At 46.2% G+C, this 21,058-nt stretch overlaps 1 protein-coding gene across 1 annotated transcript in view; it reads right to left on the bottom strand.

Moving 5' to 3' along the window:
• LOC129862377 (protein O-mannosyl-transferase TMTC2-like) overlaps positions 1–21,058 on the bottom strand; it is a 177,062-nt gene that overhangs the window by 87,258 nt on the left and 68,746 nt on the right. The window contains exon 2 of the mRNA XM_055933976.1: positions 11,715–12,294. Within this exon, the coding sequence (XP_055789951.1) occupies positions 11,715–12,294 (580 nt within the window). The remainder of the gene's footprint in view (positions 1–11,714; positions 12,295–21,058) is intronic.

The raw sequence follows: 21,058 nt of genomic DNA, 5'->3' as shown, positions 1-21,058 counted from the left end.
GGCCCAGATAAAGCAGCACTTCGAAGGGGCCAAGGCTCATACATATGGAATGGGAGGGGTGAAACAACAACAACACTTCAATAAAACGTCATGAAATATGCAGGGATTTTCACATTGTCGAGTGATTACTGTGTGGACGTGTGCCTGGTACAGTGTACGCCAGTTGTTCGTGTTCTTGGAGAGTGGGCCAGCTAAAAATGGGATATACAGAGAGAGTGAGCCATGCACATTCTCTCTTTATAAGTCTCTTCCCTTCTTTCCTATGCGAGCACGGGTGCTGGAGCGTGAACAAGGCGAGACCAAAGTTGGGGAAAATGTGAACTTTATGCAAATACTCTACTGTATCACAACGCTATTGACCAATCGAAGCTCACTATAGCTTCCAGCCCCTACTGGATTGGTTGTTGATACCTAGCACTAACTAGCCTGCTTGCTAGCTTGCTAACACCCACATGAGGGCAAAGCCAGAGTGGCTATCTAAATGTTGCGTGGAAATCCCCTCTAAATGAAGAACTTGGACTGAATAATATACTATTGCACTGACTTCACAGAATGATTCTGCTTTCACAGAATGACTCTCTGCTTTCACAGAATAACTCTCTGCTTTCACAGAATAACTCTCTGCTTTCACAGAATGACTCTGCTTTCACAGAATAACTCACACAATAACTCTCAAGCCCCTAGATCTTAACTGTCAAGATTTTTGAAACCGCAAAACGAACCCATAATGACACAATGGGAGATTTGCAGTGGATATAAAATGATATGAATAGACTGAAAGCCACAATCACATAAGGAACCCATTTCACTATCCTAGAACACAGTTCTGGAAATGTCAACCTACTTCCGCTGAGAGTCGTTCGGGTCCGCGGTCAAACGACCACCCCTTATCATGTATGGGTCCGCGGTCAAACGACCACCCCTTATCATGTATGGGTCCACGGTCAAACGACCACCCCTTATCATGTATGGGTCCACGGTCAAACGACCACCCCTTATCATGTATGGGTCCGCGGTCAAACGACCACCCCTTATCATGTATGGGTCCGCGGTCAAACGACCACACCTCATCCCAGTCAAACGCTCCCTAAAACACTTCAGCGAGCAGGCATTTCTAATCGACCTGGCCCGGGTATCCTGGAAGGATATTGACCTCATCCCGTCAGTAGAGGAAGCCTGGTTGTTCTTTAAAAGTGCTTTCCTCACCATCTTAATTAAGCATTGCGCTTTCAGAAAATGTAGAACTAAGAACAGATATAGCCCTTGGTTCACTCCAGACTTGACTGCCCTTGACCAGCACAAAAACATCCTGTGGAGTTGTGCACTAGCATCAAATAGTCCCCGCGATATACAACTTTTCAGGGAAGTCAGGAACCAATACACACAGTCAGTTAGGAAAGCTAAGGTTAGCTTTTTCAAACAGAAATTTGCATCCGGCAGCACTAATTCCAAAAGGTTTTGGGACACTAAAGTCCATGGAGAATAAGAGTACCTCCTCCCAGCTGCCCAATGCACTGAGACTAGGAAACACTGACACCACCGATAAATCCACAATAATCAAGAATTTCAATAAGCATTTCTCTACGGCTGGCCATGTTTTCCACCTGGCTACCCCAACAGCTCTGCACCCCCCACATCAACTGGCTCAAGTCCCGTCCCCCCCCCGCTTCTCCTTCACCCAAATCCAGACAGCTGATGTTCTGAAAGAGCTGCAAAATTTGGATCCCTACAAATCAGCTGGGCTAGATAATCTGGACCCTCTCTTCCTAAAATTATCCGCCGCCATTGTTGCAACCCCTTTTACTAGTCTGTTCAACCTCTCTTTCGTATCGTCTGAGATTCCTAAAGATTGGAAAGCGGCCGCGGTCATCCCCCTCTTCAAATGGGGTTACACTCTAGACCCAAACTGTTACAGACCTATATCTATGCTGCCCTGCCTTTCTAAAGTCTTCGAAAGCCAAGTTAACAAACAGATCACTGACAAGGTCAGACAAGTGAAAATGATGGTCAGTAAAGAAAACTTTAAACTCGTCTCTCAATTCAAAAATTGTTGTCAATACTTTGCCCCTTGATAACCAGCGCACTTCTGTATGTTGTAAAAGCGTTACATGGTCGCTGCCCATATCATTGCATAGTGCAGAAAATACACGAGAGTTCAGAGGCCTTGCTTTAACAAAGTGAACCATTTTCACTGTAATGTCCAAAACGTCTTTCACGCTGTCAGGCATTCCCTTGGCAGCAAGAGCCTCTCAGTGGATGCTGCAGTGTACCCAAGTGGTATCGGGGGCAACTGCTTTCATGTGCGTTACTACTCCACTATGTCTCCCTGTCATGACTTTTGCGCCATCAGTACAGATACCAACATGAGCAGCAGCTATGTTTGGCTACATACGGACCGTTAGTGGAATTCCCGCGAGAGAGTAACGGTTAAAGTGATTTGATGTTAATTATTTGACTAGGCTACCTGTATTTGACATTGTGTTGTTATTTTGCTGAACACTAGATGGTTTAATTTTATTTTTGGCAGTGAAATAAGGCTACTCAGGCAAGAAAAAAACCTCAGCCAAATGTATAGCCCTGTTAAAAATATAAATGGACTGTTAGAAAATGTGAAAAAAAAAAATATATATATTATAATGTGAATCACATTTTTATTTGGCGTACCTCCGACAGCGTTGCGTGTACCCCTGGGGAATACTTGAATGCCCCAGTTTGGGAATACCTGCCCTGGAGCACACAAAAAAAGATACATACCTCGGCCTAAACATCAGCGCCACAGGTAACTTCCACAAAGCTGTGAACGATCTGAGAGACAAGGCAAGAAGGGTCAACTATGCTATTAAAAGGAACATAAAATTTGACATACCAATTAGGATCTGGACAAAAATACTTGAATCAGTTATAGAACCCCTTACCGATTATGGTTGTGAGGTCTGGGATCCGCTAACCAACCAAGAATTCACAAAAGGTGACAAACACCAAATTGAGACTCTGCATGCAGAATTCTGCAAAAATATCCTCCTTGTACAACGTAAAACACAAAATAATGCATGCAGAGCAGAATTAGGCAAATACCAGATAAATTATCAAAATCCAGAAAAGAGCCGTTAAAGGAAACGATTCCCAAACCTTCCATAACAAAGCCATCACCTACAGAGAGATGAACCTGGAGAAGAGTCCCTTAAGCAAGCTGGTCCCCAGGACAGCAACACAATTAGACCCAACCAAATCATGAGAAAACAAAAATATAACTACTTGACACATTGGAAAGAATGTATAAAAATACAGAGCAAACTAGAATGCTATTTGGCTCTAAACAGAGAGTACACAGTGGCAGAATACCTGACCATTGAGACTGACCCAAAATTAAGGAAAGCTTTGACTATGTACAGACTCAGTGAGCATAGCATTGCTATTGAGAAAGGCCACCGTAGGCAGACCTGGCTCTCAAGAGAAGATAGGCTATGTGCACACTGGCCACAAAATGAGGTGGAAACTGAGCTGCACTTCCTAACTTCCTGCCAAATGTATGACCACTCTCCAAGGTGGCTTAGCAGTTCAGACGTCTTTTCCGTATTGTCTTGTCGTGTCCTGTATATATATATATATTTACACCTTTTCTTCACATATCTTTTATTTATTTTATTATCCAAGAACTCAACTACAAAAGCTTTCCTGCAAAAGCTTTCCTGCAACCCGCTTCACCAATTACAATAAGTAATATTTACCTCAATCTGAAAATCCATCGTGGAAGATAGCCAGGGGCTAATTCAGAAGCTAGCCTGATAGCTAACCAGAAGCTACTCCGATAGCTAGCCAGAAGCTAATCTGTAGCTGCCCCGAAATTAGCCGGTTTGCTAGCTAGCGTTGGTGTTTCAGCTGCCCACGTTTTGCGGTCATCAGCTATTCCTTTAGCTCGATAATCTACCGGCACTTTTGTGCAACGCGACTCGGACCGGAGCATTCCGGGACTTTTTTTCTCCCAGTTTCCCCGGATTCCAACCGCAGGCTCTGGACACTTGCACCTTGATTTCGCAGCTAGCTAGCTGCATACCGTGTGACTATTGGCTTACGTCGACCCCGGAGCAAACTCAAATCATGCTGGAGCTAGCCAGCTGAGGAGTTCCATCACCATCCGGACCCGTTTCTTTTGTTGCTGCTGCAGATACGGAACCCCACCGGGCCTTCACGACTGACTGCCGACGTTATCTGCCCGAGGGATTTATCCAACCGGCAAATCCGTCCCGACGTTACCTGAACGCTCACCTGAGGCCCGCTAATCGTTAGCTGTCCTATCGGCTGCTATCTGAACAAAACCCCACTACACGGAACCTACCGACGGAAACGCACGAGGTATCTACAAACAGACCTCCATCCTATGCTGCTACCGATAGCCATATACCCGGCCAGCTGTCTGGATCGCCACGACCCCAACCAACCTCTACTCACTGGACCCTTACTGATCACTCGATTAAGCATGCCTCTCCTTAATGTAAATATGCCTTGTCCATTGCTGTTCTGGTTAGTGTTTATTGGCTTATTTCACTGTAGAGATTCTAGCCCTGCTCTCTATACCATATCCAACCTATCAGTTCCACCACCCACATATGCGATGACATCACCTGGTTTCAATGATGTTTCTAGAGACAAGATCTCTCTCATCATCACTCAATACCTAGGTTTACCTCCACTGTATTCACATCCTACCATACCTTTGTCTGTACATTATTCCTTTAAACTATTTTATCGCCCCCAGAAACTTCCTTTTACTCTCTGCTCTAGTAGCTCTAGGCGACCAATTCTCATAGCTTTTAGCCGTACCATTATCCTGCTTCTCCTCTGTTCCTCTGGTGATGTAGAGGTGAATCCAGGCCCTGCAGTACCTGGCTCCACTCCTATTCCCCAGGCGCTCTCTTTTGATGACTTCTGTAACCGTAATAGCCTTGGCTTCATGCATGTTAACATTAGAAGCCTCCTCCCTAAGTTTGTTTTGTTCACTGCTTTAGCACACTCTACCAACCCGGATGTTTTAGCCGTGTCTGAATCCTGGCTTAGAAAGACCACCAAAAATTCAGACATTTTTATCCCCAATTACAATATTTTCAGACAAGATAGAACGGCCAAAGGGGGCGGTGTTGCAATCTACTGCAAAGACTGCCTGCAGAGTTCTGTTATACTATCCAGGTCTGTTCCCAAACAATTTGAACTTCTACTTTTAAAAATCCACCTCTCTAAAAACAAGTCTCTCACCGTTGCCACCTGCTATAGACCACCCTCTGCCCCCAGCTGTGCTCTGGACACTATATGTGAACTGATTGCCCCCCATCTATCTTCAGAGCTCGTGCTGCTAGGCGACCTAAATTTGAACATGCTCAACACCCCAGCCACCCTACAATCTAAGCTTGATGCCCTCAATCTCACACAAATTATCAATGAACCTACCAGGTACCACCCCAATTCCGTAAACACGGGTACCCTCATAGATATCATCCTAACAAACTTGCCCTCCAAATACACCTCTGCTGTTTTCAACCAAGATCTCAGCGATCACTGCCTCATTGCCTGCATCCGTAATGGGTCAGCGGTCAAACGACCTCCACTCATCACTGTCAAACGCTCCCTGAAACACTTCAGCGAGCAGGCCTTCCTAATCGACCTGGCCGGGATATCCTGGAAGGATATTGATCTCATCCCGTCAGTAGAGGATGCCTGGTCATTTTTTAAAAATGCCTTCCTCACCATCTTGAATAAGCATGCCCCATTCAAGAAATTTAGAACCAGGAACAGATATAGCCCTTGGTTCTCTCCTGACCTGACTGCCCTTAACCATCAGAAAAACATCCTATGGCGTTCTGCATTAGCATCGAACAGCCCCCGTGATATGCAACTTTTCAGGGAAGCCAGAAACCAATATACACAGGCAGTTAGAACAGCCAAGGCTAGCTTTTTCAAGCAGAAATTTGCTTCCTGCAACACAAATTCAAAAAAGTTCTGGGACACCGTAAAGTCCATGGAGAATAAGAACACCTCCTCCCAGCTTCCAACCGCTCTGAAGATAGGAAACACTGTCACCACCGACAAATCCACTATAATTGAGAATTTCAATAAGCATTTTTCTACGGCTGGCCATGCTTTCCACCTGGCTGCCCCTACCCCGGACAACAGCACTGCCCTCCCCTCTGCTACTCGCCCAAGCCTTCCCCATTTCTCTTTCTACCAAATACAGTCAGCTGATGTTCTTAATGAGCTGCAAAATCTGGACCCTTACAAATCAGCCGGGCTAGATAATCTGGACCCTTTCTTTCTAAAACTATCTGCTGAAATTGTTGCCACCCCTATTACTAGCCTCTTCAACCTCTCTTTCGTGTCGTCTGAGATCCCCAAAGATTGGAAAGCAGCTGCGGTTATCCCCCTCTTCAAAGGGGGGGACACCCTTGACCCTAACTGCTACAGACCTATATCTATCCTACCCTGCCTTTCTAAGGTCTTCGAAAGCCAAGTCAACAAACAGATTACCGACCATTTCGAATCACACCACACCTTCTCCGCTATGCAATCTGGTTTCAGAGCTGGTCATGGGTGCACCTCAGCCACGCTCAAGGTCATAAACGATATCGTAACCACCATCGATAGGAAACAATACTGTGCAGCCGTATTCATTGACCTGGCCAAGGCTTTTGACTCTGTCAATCACCACATCCTCATTGGCAGACTCGACAGCCTTGGTTTCTCTAATGATTGCCTCGCCTGGTTCACCAACTACTTCTCTGATAGAGTTCAGTGTGTCAAATCGGAGGGTCTGTTGTCCGGGCCTCTGGCAGTCTCTATGGGGGTGCCACAGGGTTCAATTCTTGGACCGACCCTCTTCTCTGTTTACATCAATGATGTCGCTCTTGCTGCTGGTGATTCTCTGATCCACCTCTACGCAGACGACACTATTCAGTATACTTCTGGCCCTTCTTTTGACACTGTGTTAACAACCCTCCAGGCGAGCTTCAATGCCATACAACTCTCCTTCCGTGGCCTCCAACTGCTCTTAAATACAAGTAAAACCAAATGCATGCTCTTCAACCGATCGCTGCCTGCTCCTGCCCGCCTGTCCAACATCACTACTTTGGACGGCTCTGACTTAGAATATGTGGACAACTACAAATACCTAGGTGTCTGGTTAGACTGTAAACTCTCCTTCCAGACCCACATCAAACATCTCCAATCCAAAGTCAAATCTAGAATTGGCTTCCTATTCCGCAACAAAGCATCCTTTACTCATGCTGCCAAACATACCCTTGTAAAACTGACCATCCTACCAATCCTCGACTTCGGTGATGTCATTTACAAAATAGCCTCCAAAACCCTACTCAATAAATTGGATGCAGTCTATCACAGTGCCATCCGTTTTGTCACCAAAGCCCCATATACTACCCACCACTGCGACCTGTACACTCTCGTTGGCTGGCCCTCGCTTCATACTCGTCGCCAAACCCACTGGTTCCAGGTCATCTACAAGACCCTGCTAGGTAAAGTCCCCCCTTATCTCAGCTCGCTGGTCACCATAGCAGCACCTACCTGTAGCACGCGCTCCAGCAGGTATATCTCTCTAGTCACCCCCAAAACCAATTCTTCCTTTGGACGCCTCTCCTTCCAGTTCTCTGCTGCCAATGACTGGAACGAACTACAAAAATCTCTGAAACTGGAAACACCTATCTCCCTCACTAGCTTTAAGCACCAGCTGTCAGAGCAGCTCATAGATTACTGCACCTGTACATAACCCATCTACAATTTAGCCCAAACAACTACCTCTTTACCTACTGTATTTATTTATTAATTTATTTTGCTCCTTTGCACCCCATTATTTCTGTCTCTACTTTGCACTTTCTTCCAATGCAAACCAACCATTCCAGTGTTTTTTATTTTTTATTTTACTTGCTGTGTTGTACTCACTTCGCCTCCATGGCCTTTTTATATTTTATTTATTTATACATATATCTGTTTGCCTTCACCTCCCTTATCTCACCTCACTTGCTCACATTGTATATAGACTTATTTTTTTTCCACTGTATTATTGACTATATGTTTGTTTTTACTCCATGTGTAACTATGTGTTGTTGTATGTGTCGAACTGCTTTGCTTTATCTTGGCCAGGTCGCAATTGTAAATGAGAACGTGTTCTCAATTTGCCTACCTGGTTAAATAAAGGTTAAATAAAATTAAAAAAAATAAAATAAATATTAGAGACACACATTTCCCTCAGATTACACAGACTGACAAAGAATTCAAAAACAAATCCAATCTTGATAAACTCCCATATCTGCTGGGTGCAATCACAGTGAAGAACAAACACAATTGTAAATACAACCCATATTTATGTTTATTTATTTTCCCTTTTGTATTTTAACTATTTGCACATTGTTGCAACACTGTATATAGACATTTGAAATGTCTTTTTCTTTTGGAACTTTTGTGGGTGTAATGTTTACTGTTTATTTCACTAAGTGTTCATTATCTATTTCACTTGCTTTGGCAATGTAAACATATGTTTCTCATGCCAATAAAGCCCTTACATTTAAATTGAAATGTAATTGAGAGAGAGACAGAGCGAGAGAGCGAGAGGGACAGAGCGAGAGAGCAAGAGAGCGAGAGGGACAGAGCGAGAGAGCGAGAGAGACAGAGCGACAGCGAGAGAGAGTCAGAGCGACAGAGCGCGAGAGTCAGAGCGACAGAGCGAGAGCGAGAGCGACAGAGCGAGAGCGACAGAGACAGAGCGAGAGAGACAGAGCGAGAGAGACAGAGCGAGACAGAGAAAGCGAGACAGAGACAGAGCGAGACAGAGAGAGCGAGACAGAGAGAGCAAGACAGAGAGACAGAGAGAGAGAGAGAGAGAGCGAGAGAGAGCGCTGGTCCCAATCCTAATAACAAAGTAGAATTCATTCAGATGACTTGGCGTCGTGATCACAGAAAGAGACATACTGTAACCTTATAATTAAGAAGGAATGCATGAGACCTGCCAGCCTTAACATCACTCAACGTTCCCTGCTTGTTTCTTCTGTGTTGGGGTTCAAAGATATGCAGTGAGTCTGTGAAACTGGCAACTGCCACCTCAAAGCTGCACACTAGAAATGGGTATACATAGCATATGGCCCACGGGTGTCTGCCAAGAACATTCATCAACACCATGGCAAAGCATGACAGAAATCCATAGGCTCGGGTCCATCCATGCGACCATTGTGTAAGTAGATCTGCGACTCTCGTCTCAGGGAAGGGTTGACAGGGGAGATGTGTTGGCACGGTGGATTTCCAATCAAATGTTGAGAAGCTGTCAGATAAGAGGTATCCTTTCCTTCAGTCCTCCTAGCACTGCATTCTCCCAGCCAGCCCTGACACACTATTAGCAGGCCTGTATGCCTCTGTCAAAGGATGGGCAATACTCCAGAAGACACCAAACCTCAGATAAGGCTTAAATCAAGAGAGAGAGGCTAGCATGGAGACAAAGACAGCAAGGGCCCTCACTCACTTTTTCACACTGTGATGAGCACTAAAACGGAGAAGCTAGATTTTCTTCCCGTCTCTCGCTCTTCTCTCTGTTCATTCACTCTCCCCCGCCCCCCCGCCCACACCCCTCTACCAACTCTCCCACTCCCAGAAACACCCTTTGGCCTTCGCATGTATGCGTCAGCATCCTAGAGTGCCATCGACTCTTCTTGGATCCCCTTTGTCACATTTGTGCACGTCTTTTTCAACTTGGCCTGATGCGCAAAGACTGGTGGAAGTCACATTGACTAGACAGCAGACAGTAAGCACTTAACAAGGCGCAGTTAACACAAGCACGCGCACACAAACACACACACACACACACACACACACACACTGAAGATTAATGTCAATGTTATGAATTTCATGTAAACAAAATAGCTTATCATCATTATGTTACATACCAGTATCCTTCATCTCAATAACATGCACCACATTATGGTGACGGACGAGTAATTAACAAATCATTAACAAACTGAGTTTGGGTTGATGGTTTACTTATTAATAAAGTGTTTTCTAATTGGGGTTTGGTAACAAATCATGTTGCAAGGGAAGGCAACGATGCATAATGATAATGACACTGTTTAAGGATAATGTAATGATGTAGGCACGATGGGAATTCAAATTCAACTGACAAAACTCCCTAGCAGCCTCCCATGACCCCATTTCCATAATAATATGGTTCCCTAACTCATGTCACTGCATAACCCATTCATAGACGCCAACTGCTTTAGTGTCTATTGACGATAGTATCTTCTGGCTGGGGGCGTTTTGTTAAGATCCCCAAAACTCATTCTGAACGTAAAAACGCATTGCTTATTGTCACGATCGTCAATGGGAGAGAGTGAGGACCAAAATGCAGCGTGTGGAAAGTACATCCTCTTTATTTAAGAAAGAAGACGAAGACGAAAACGAAACGAACACTATACAAACTAAACAAAACAACAAAGCAGACGACCGTGAAGCTATTCAAACATAAGTGCTGACACTAAACACTTAGACATAGACAATTACCCACAAATGCATGATGCCCATGGCTGCCTTAAATATGGCTCCCAATCAGAGACAAATGAAAGACATCTGTCTCTGATTGAGAACCACTCAGGCAACCATAGACATACCTAGACACATTCACTCAACCATAGACATACCTAGAAACATTCACTCAACACAAACTCATACACTACACCCAACACCCCCTTTACCATATAACCACCCAAAACGACAAAACACAAACATTCCCCATGTCACACCCTGACCTAACTAAAATAATATAGAAAACAAAGAATACTAAGGCCAGGGCGTGACACTTATTTTATGGTTTTGGAAATATAAGGAAAGTATTTTTCATTTCAGCAAGAAATAATTTTCCAAAAAACAAAAGGTTCAATTACTACACACTTTTCTAGGGTTAGGGTTAGTGTTCCCACACGGCCATGTTACATCGCTTGTTATGGAAGACACACGGAAGATAGGCAGCCACCTGTGCTAATTAGCTATCTAGCATGCTCTGAACACCTGTGTGTAAGCGTAACTTGGGAGGAAGTGTAGTTGGTCAGCTGGAGGCACACAGCTGGTGGATCTGTGCCAAACTGCTACAGTAAGTGTAGATTTTTTATTTGAGCGATTCCATCAGACTGATATGAAAGATAAGTGGAATATCAGCATATGTTTCGAAAATCGTTTCGCAAGCAATGATTATTGACGTTTCTAAACGTTTGAACTACACATTGTAGTTCACGCTCTGCCAACCGTGGGCGAAGCTAACCACTGAAAACCCTAGGGATAATAAGAAGGGTTTGGAGTGCTAGTCACTGCTCTGACGTTCATGTATGGATGTGTGTTTCTGTGTGTTTGTATGGGTATATACAAACAGTCTACGCTCAATTTCCATGAAGAAACAGGATAAATAGTTTCCCCTTTATTTTCTTTGCCCACTTGTATATTTTCCTTGCATTCAGAGGACAAAACAGCAGCTCCTTCCAGATCACACAGCTGTACATACATACATTTTTTAAATTTTAATTACATCCTAATGAAAACAAACAACACACAGGAATACTTCCACATGTGAACAGATCAGCTTTCCACTTTGCGGTTTGCCAGGCTTTTGCCAAGGGGAGAGAGAGGAGGAAATGAGATACATGGGGAAAAACAACACCGCAGGGCAAGGACAAACTGTTTACCTTGTAAACCAGCGTGATGACCTGACGCAATTTCAGCCGGTGGAAAACACAGACGTCGTAGAGGGCCGACACGGCCAGCACCGTCACCCCTTGCTCCTTCCACAGCATGCTGCAGGCGGCGCAGCCCAGGCTGCCCAGGAGCCAGGCCCACAGCCTGCAGGGCCCCGCAGAGCCCCCTCGCAGGGTGCAGTGACGTACGTAGCACAGCAGCGACAGCAGGAAGAACAGAGCAGCGCCCACGTCGGCCCGGCCGACCACGCCCGCCACTGCCTCTGTGTGAATAGGGTGCGAGGCAAACAATAACCCAGCTAGGAGGCTCCACAGGCCCCCTCCAAGCAGCAGGCGGGCCAACCAGGTGAAGAGGGCTGTGACTGCCCCATGGAGGCCCACATTGACTAGGTGGTAGCCCCAGGGCTCCAAGCCGCCCAGGGCATGGTTGAGGCGGAAGGAGAGGGTACACAGGGGCCGGTAAGACTTGTGGCTGCCGCTGTGGGTGAGCAGGGTGCCCCAGAAGTCATCGTAGAAGATGTTGATCCACGGGGTCTCTGGGAGCAGGTCCTGGTTAGTTTTGATCGCACGGCTGTGGGGAGAAGGACAACAGAGGGGTTAGAAGGTGTATGTGTAATGATCCTCATGCTTATGGATAACCTGATCAAGAGCAACGCCACCATAGTACTTGGGTCTTTTCAGTCAATTCAGTCTTCACTGTACTATGACATTCAGTAGAACTGCAAGGACTGAAAGACATGTCTAGATTTCTATTAAACGCAGAAGTGGTCATTTATCATGCCCCAAAGAAAAGAGCTTCAGAAAGAAATCAGTTGAAACCTGCTCATGCTAAGAGACACAACCAATCACAGTGAGAGATGAGGTACATGTAAGGATGTGTGATCAAACCTCTGAGTGACCATCTCAGCTTCTCCAATTTGACCACCTGGGGCCTCAATCCATTTATACCAACAAGACCAAATGCCACAGGCAGTGTGTGTCCTTTCTCCTGATAAACTATGGATGTATTGTCTCCTTTTTAGCTGTTTTGGAGACCTAAACAGCAGTAGTAGGCTATGCACTGTAGTATACTTTGGCGTATACAAGAACTGTAGCTTTAAAGTTGTGTAAATCTCCTTTGAGAGTGTGGTCATGTTTCCTCCACCAACAGGAGTGATCTTACTGTGTGGACTCAGGGGCCAGGGAGGAGCATGCTCCACACCCTTCACCAAAAACAAATAAAGCAAACGAGAGATAGAGGGGGAATGCCATGTTGGCGTAATGGAGCGTGGGGAGCCAGAGACCTGTCAATCACAGCTATCCTTGTGTTTAGCAACGGGTATCTCACACACAGACACACCACACTGGGGGGGGGGGGGGGGCGAGAGAATAAAGCAGGAGGGACTAGAGAGCAAACTAGAAAGCAGTGGATAGCAGGCCATGGATATTCAGTGTTGAGGGGCCATGGAACGCCCATGGAGAGACCATGCTGTCTGTGCATTTCTGTACATGTAGTTACCCCACCACAGGGCAGCCCTGGCCTGGGTACTGTACTATCCCCTCTCCCGATGGATGGGGTCGAGCCTGAGTGTTTGACCCTGGTGGTCATACATCAGCCCCAAGCTGTGTGAGGGGTGGAAGGGTGTGCTATTTGCCCCCTACCGGAGCAGAGAGTGTCTGGGTATTTGTCACCCAGCTCTGAGGTGTTGTCTGGCTCTGGCAGTGAGACAAGGCCTTGACCCTGTGTGTATGGGAGGCAGGGGGAGCAGGAAGAGAGGTGATGGCAATGTAATGAGTCTCTTTAGAGAGGAGGAGATGCATTATAACATAGAATGCATCATTTAAAAAAGTGATGGATGGGATATGACACATGTGATAACACAGAGAGCTCCAGGTTGTAATCAGTCCCCATGGCAAGCTCAATTAGCACATGCAATTAGGTGTGGAGCGAGGAGAGGGAGAAAACAGGCACACACTGCACAACACACTAACAGACTGAGACAAACAAGAAATTCAAAGAAAGAGGCCACGGCGGCAGATGAATCAAGCTGAAATTGATCTATGGGTCCATTGATTTTGTTAAAAACATAAAAATGATTTATTTGCCTTACTACTGCAGCATTTGTGTTGCTCTGAAACCTAGTACTTTTACCTGACATTGTCCTATTGAATAGTATAGCCGCCAGTAGCAACCATCTTGCACTGACCCTTAACATGATTTTACCAGAAAGCAGATGGGTTTGTTGGAAAGGGAAAGGGTGTGGAGATTGCAACCCACAACAAATGACCAAATAAACGACTTCGGACAGGGCGAGGAGAAATAGCCCGCCTTATGATGGATCTGGGGGGAAATGAATACAACTAACCTGGCCTATGTGGAAGTGGGGAGGCAAGATAATCAGCCGGGGATATTTCTATATAATAGAAATGCCTGACATGTCAGTGAGCAGATCATTAGGTTTCAGACCTGGGTTCAAAACTATTTTAAATAATGTCATATACTTAAGCTGGGCTTGACTGAGCTTGCCTGGTGCAATGGAACCAATAGAATGGTTGCAATAGTGCCAACCCTGCCCATCTGGACCTCCAAACAGGCTAAAACAAACGCTGAAAGTATTTGATAGATTTCGAATAATATTTAAACGTAGATCCGATGGGTTTTTCTGGGGCTCCAGGCAGCTCATCACTGACAGGGTTAGACCTCTCTCTTTGGTTCATGCCAGTTTATGCCAGTTTATTTTCTCTGGCCCATTTGTCAAGTGAGATCTTCACTCCACCACAAAAGGCTCACATCAGCGGTATTATGGTTCAATTACATTTTTAAACCATTTGGATGACAAGTGTGCCTTTTTTCCATTGCACATTGCCGTGGAGACAGAAAGGACAGATACAATATATATTGCTTCAAAACACACTCCAGCTCTGGCACCAAAATAGAAGGCCAGAAACCAATGCCAGTCCATCAAGTCTCTCTGAAGCAGTCATAGATGCCTGAATCACAATGCAAATGTTCAGCTCTCAGATTGCCTTCTTCTTGAATGTTAGAGAGGCAGGCGAGCACCTACACCACTGGGGTTGACAGGCACTCTAGGGGGAGAGGATAGAAGAATGTGGAAAGAGAGAGAGGGGGAAAAGAGAAGGGGTCGTCTAACCCATGTCTCCTCACCCACCACTGTTCCAAGTGGATGTCAACAAATTTGCATGATGATGTGTCCAATGCAATCCAAGGCCATTCATTCATTAATCCTGCATGGCTGCGTGGGTCCTGATCACCACAGCGCATCCAGCCCCATTCAGCTCTGGCTAAAGGGCCTGCCGGGCCTGCCTGCCTGGTGGAGTGGAAGATTGGGTTTCTGTGGCTGGGCCCCATCCTTCTGGGAAGCTGGCGGTAGCAGGACCTCTCTGTGCACTGCAAACCTTTTCCAGCTGGGACCGCATTCCTTCCGCCAACACCATGCTTTATCCGCCTGCCTGCGTGGCGACTCCCAGAGGACCGGCAGTATCATGTGACCTCTAACAAGCTAAACCCGAAAAGCACTACCTCCCACTCCCATCACCATCGAAGACTTCAACTCTGTCCGAGCCAAGTCATGTCTGCACCCAATCTCTAGGAAGAGTATCATGTGACTCAATCGGTCAGATATTTGTTTCCTTATCACTCTGCCTTGTCAAAGTGTTTGCACAGAGTCTGGTGCATTTTTTATGTACAAAATATTTGTAGTGAAACTTCCGTTTCAAAAGGAGGGTTCGTCGAAAGCTCAAGAGATACAGACAGGGCAGGCAAGTCAGAAAAACATCAACTATAAAGGACGTGAGCTCAAAGAGGAAACATTCTAAACTTTATGTAGGCCTAGTATGTAGATAACTTAATCCTCCAGACAAGATGGTACTCATAGTGATTACTACGGTGGATCTAGACAAAACCCAAATGCAGCAGTGTTGATAGCAGCTCGCCACCCCAGTGTTTTGACCAGAATAGTGCATTGAAATAAAGGCGTGTGATTCACCCAGAAATAAAAACAAACCCAGTAAAGTGTATGGTGCTTATATCAAAGCCGTGACTAACCCTCCTCACAACCTCCAAATTCCCTCAATGAGGAGGATCACTTTCCCTTCAAACAGGCTCAACATTAAAGAGACAGCAACAGAAAACATGGCTACCACAGCTTTATACACAGACTATACTAAACATTAGGAAAACCTTCCTAATATTCAGTTGCACCGATTTAAAACAAAATGTACCCTCTGAATGGCACACATACATAATCCATCTCTCAATTGTCTTAAAGCTTAAAATCCTTATTTAACCTGTCTCCTCCCCTTCAACTACACTGATTCAAGTGGATTTAACAAGTGACACCAATCAGGGATCAAAGCTTTCACCTGGTCAGTCTATGTCATGGAAAGAGCAGGTGTTCTTAATGTTTTGTACACTCAATGTATTTTGTAACTGTATTTTTACAAAGAAGTCTACAAAATGGTTGTTTTTACTCTGTCAGTCATCAAATATTGGGATATTAAATATTATCTCTAGTTGTTGACAGATACTGATGCAGCTAAGCTTTGCTGTAGGAAGTGGTACCTTCAGTGTCCTCATCCATAGGAAATGGTCACTGTGGTAATTAGCATTCAGTATCATTCAGTATTCCTAGAAGAGCTTGACATGTGAATAAATCAGTCGGGGTTAAATAAATAGGGCTTACACCATTCCCATGACAACAGAAACCCATTCTGAAACTGAGAATTGACTGACTTTTCCATCTCCTCTCTGGGAGGAAGAGGGGCAGAAAAGGCCCAGGAGCGGTCAGAGACAGAGATGAGATAATAGAGTTGTGATTGAAAGCCAGAGGAATATAAATCCACATCTTCCTTTAACAGTACCATTAGCCATTTGGGATGGTATGGTGAATCAGATAATTCTGAGAGCAGAAGCCAGATATGAGGACAGATAGTCTTCCAAAGACTGAAGAAACTTGCAGATGAATGACTATGCTAATTCTTCCAGTGGGTTTCCTTCCTCTAATAAATGACAGTTGAGAATGAAGGGGTTCACATCAAAACAACTACACATCGTCTTTGACAGGAAATGTTAAGATTAAAAGAATGGAAAGATGACTAACTACTAGGTAAAACACTTAAATAGCCTACATAAATGTAACTTTAATCATGCAGCATGCTATCAGAGAGACAATTGTAGAGAGGGAGAGCAAGGACCGAAGAAAGTGACATTTCTCAGAACATATTTTTCTATTTATGCCAGCATGTGAAATGAAGGAAAACAGCTCTGGCAGTTGGGAAAAGTGATGTCGTCTATGCCAAGTACGTGTCATCACCCTGCTTCAATATCTGAAAGGAACACAGCCATATTTTGCGAATGCCTACTGAGGCTTCAGGGTTGTCCATTCAGCTTTTCTGTCAGCTCCTTTGTCTAATGTCTCTTCCCATGGGCATGCTAGCAGGTCAATAATACAATAGTAGAATACCCTCATGGTGCCAATTTGAGTGATTTCTCAAGGTTGGCAATCTTACTCTCTTTTGATAACAACACAAATGTAATTAATTTTGTACTATTGAGTGCTTTTGAAAACTGATTCTGTTTGTAAAATCCTGACAATACATACAATATCTGTTAAGGAAGTGTAACATGAAAATTATGTTATTATATAAGAACATGAGAGAACATATGTGCTAGTGTGAAAGTCATCTATCTGATTGAAGATGTTAAAATTTAGAAGTCTCTTTCACTCAGGGAAAAATAAAAAGCTCAAAGTCAGTCACAGGGGTAATTTGCCTAGAGAAAGATTTGCCGAGAGAGAGAAAAACCTACTCCTTTGTGTTATTGTTACAAATCACTTCTTAGAGAAACACACTATTAATGGGACATGTCTGGATAAGAATATGCCAAATGTTCAAAATCATGTCTCAGCGCTATTAAATACTCATACAGAGGTATAACTTCTCTGAGAAACAGCTGGTTTGCGTCCCATTCATATTCAGACAACAATCATAACAGATCTCGTTGTCAACAGACACCTTGATCAACAAGAATATCTCCTGAGTTATCACGACCATTCATTTCTGCCCCACCCAGCTAAACCCCAATTATTATTATTTTTTAAATGTATATGGCCCGCTGGCAGCCGACTAGAATAAATGTCAGCCATTTTTATACTTGCGTTTAGTAGGCCAATAAGTAGCCTGGTCTCAGATATGTGCCATCTTGTGCAGTTTAACTGGTTAAGATGGACTCGCCTTGAGCTCTGTTAAAACATTGCAGGTTTTCTCGTGTTTTTCTCAAATGTTGTTAATCAGTTTGTTTCGTGCATTACTATGTATACCTGGGTAGAACAATTGGAATACGAATCGCTGGGTACTCACTGTCCACCCGACCTCCACAAATTCCCTGAACAATGGGATAGCTTCTTCGGTGAGGCGCCTAGCTGCTTGGGAGTCCTACTGGAGAGTAGGAAGCGAAGACGCCAAAGGATAGGTAGACGTGGCGGGGTCTTAGTGAGTTTAAGACGCCGGGCGACATTCATCTCCAAGCCGACACCAAAAAGCCTTTCAAAGATCTTTATTGGACACAACAAACTGGAAACCGCATTCCCGGAGGCAGCGTTCATTGTTGCAGTGGAATTTAACAAAAGTAACTTGAGAACAGTGCTCCCAAATTATAACCAACACATCGACTGTCTAACTTGCGGAAATTCTAGTTTCGACCCCAGCTACACGCCTTTTCGACACGGGTGTAAGGCCCTCTCCCGTCCTCCTTTCGGCAAATCCAACCATGACTCCATCTTGCTTCACCCTGCCTACAAACAAAAATTCAAGAGGCTATACAGTCAGTAGAGTAGAGTCACCCCATCAGTCAGCCAGGACCACCAGGCTATACAGTCAGTGGTGTAGAGTAGAGTCACCCCGCCAGTCAGCCAGGACCACCAGGCTATACAGTCATTGGAGTAGAGTAGAGTCACCCCGCCAGTCAGCCAGGACCACCAGGCTATACAGTCAGTGGAGTAGAGTAGAGGCACCCCGCCAGTCAGCCAAGACCACCAGGCTATACAGTCAGTGGAGTAGAGTAGAGTCACCCCGCCAGTCAGCCAGTCAGCCAAGACCACCAGGCTATACAGTCAGTGGAGTAGAGTAGAGTCACCCCGCCAGTCAGCCAGAACCACCAGGCTATACAGTCAGTGGAGTAGAGTAGAGTCACCCCGCCAGTCAGCCAGGACCACCAGGCTATACAGTCAGTGGAGTAGAGTAGAGTCACCCCGCCAGTCAGCCAGGACCACCAGGCTATACAGTCAGTGGTGAAGAGTAGAGTCACCATGCCAGTCAGCCAGTCAGCCAGGACCACCAGGCTATACAGTCAGTGGAATAGAGTAGAGTCACCCCGCCAGTCAGCCAGGACCACCAGGCTATACAGTCAGTGGTGTAGAGTAGAGTCACCCCGCCAGTCAGCCAAGACCACCAGGCTATACAGTCAGTGGTGAAGAGTAGAGTCACCCCGCCAGTCAGCCAGTCAGCCAGGACCACCAGGCTATACAGTCAGTGGTGAAGAGTAGAGTCACCCCGCCAGTCAGCCAGGACCACCAGGCTATACAGTCAGTGGAATAGAGTAGAGTCACCCCACCAGTCAGCCAGGACCACCAGGCTATACAGTCAGTGGTGTAGAGTAGAGTCACGCCGCCAGTCAGCCAGGACCACCAGGCTATACAGTCAGTGGAATAGAGTAGAGTCACCCCGCCAGTCAGCCAGGACCACCAGGCTATACAGTCAGTGGTGTAGAGTAGAGTCACGCCGCCAGTCAGCCAGGACCACCAGGCTATACAGTCAGTGGAATAGAGTAGAGTCACCCCGCCAGTCAGCCAGGACCACCAGGCTATACAGTCAGTGGAGTAGAGTAGAGTCACCCCGCCAGTCAGCCAGGACCACCAGGCTATACAGTCAGTGGAGTAGAGTAGAGTCACGCCGCCAGTCAGCCAAGACCACCAGGCTATACAGTCAGTGGAGTAGAGTAGAGTCACCATGCCAGTCAGCCAGTCAGCCAGGACCACCAGGCTATACAGTCAGTGGTGAAGAGTAGAGTCACCCCGCCAGTCAGCCAGGACCACCAGGCTATACAGTCAGTGGAGTAGAGTAGAGTCACGCCGCCAGTCAGCCAAGACCACCAGGCTATACAGTCAGTGGTGTAGAGTAGAGTCACCCCGCCAGTCAGCCAGGACCACCAGGCTATACAGTCAGTGGTGAAGAGTAGAGTCACCCCGCCAGTCAGCCAGGACCACCAGGCTATACAGTCAGTGGTGTAGAGTAGAGTCACCCCGCCAGTCAGCCAAGACCACCAGGCTATACAGTCAGTGGTGAAGAGTAGAGTCACCATGCCAGTCAGCCAGTCAGCCAGGACCACCAGGCTATACAGTCAGTGGAGTAGAGTAGAGTCACGCCGCCAGTCAGCCAGGACCACCAGGCTATACAGTCAGTGGTGTAGAGTAGAGTCACCCCGCCAGTCAGCCAGTCAGCCAGGACCACCAGGCTATACAGTCATTGGTGAAGAGTAGAGTCACCCCGCCAGTCAGCCAGTCAGCCAGGACCACCAGGCTATATAGTCAGTGGAGTAGAGTAGAGTCACCCCGCCAGTCAGCCAGGACCACCAGGCTATACAGTCAGTGGAGTAGAGTAGAGTCACCCCGCCAGTCAGCCAGGACCACCAGGCTATACAGTCAGTGGAGTAGAGTAGAGTCACCCCGCCAGTCAGCCAGTCAGCCAGGACCACCAGGCTATACAGTCAGTGGAGTAGAGTAGAGTCACGCCGCCAGTCAGCCAGGACCACCAGGCTATACAGTCAGTGGAGTAGAGTAGAGTCACCCCGCCAGTCAGCCAGGACCACCAGGCTATACAGTCAGTGGAATAGAGTAGAGTCACCCCGCCAGTCAGCCAGGACCACCAAGCTATACAGTCAGTGGAGTAGAGTAGAGTCACCCCGCCAGTCAGCCAGGACCACCAGGCTATACAGTCAGTGGAGTAGAGTAGAGTCACCCCGCCAGTCAGCCAGTCAGCCAGGACCACCAGGCTATACAGTCAGTGGAGTAGAGTAGAGTCACGCTGCCAGTCAGCCAGGACCACCAGGCTATACAGTCAGTGGAGTAGAGTAGAGTCACCCCGCCAGTCAGCCAGGACCACCAGGCTATACAGTCAGTGGTGAAGAGTAGAGTCACCCCGCCAGTCAGCCAGTCAGCCAGGATCACCATGCTATACAGTCAGTGGAGTAGAGTAGAGTCACCCCGCCAGTCAGCCAGGACCACCAAGCTATACAGTCATTGGTGAAGAGTAGAGTCACCCCGCCAGTCAGCCAGTCAGCC

This window comes from Salvelinus fontinalis, chromosome 9, assembly GCF_029448725.1.
Source record: "Salvelinus fontinalis isolate EN_2023a chromosome 9, ASM2944872v1, whole genome shotgun sequence".
Lineage (NCBI taxonomy): Eukaryota > Metazoa > Chordata > Actinopteri > Salmoniformes > Salmonidae > Salvelinus > Salvelinus fontinalis.
The sequence above is the reverse complement of the archived record's forward strand: the minus strand, read 5'-3'. Positions and strand labels throughout refer to the sequence as shown.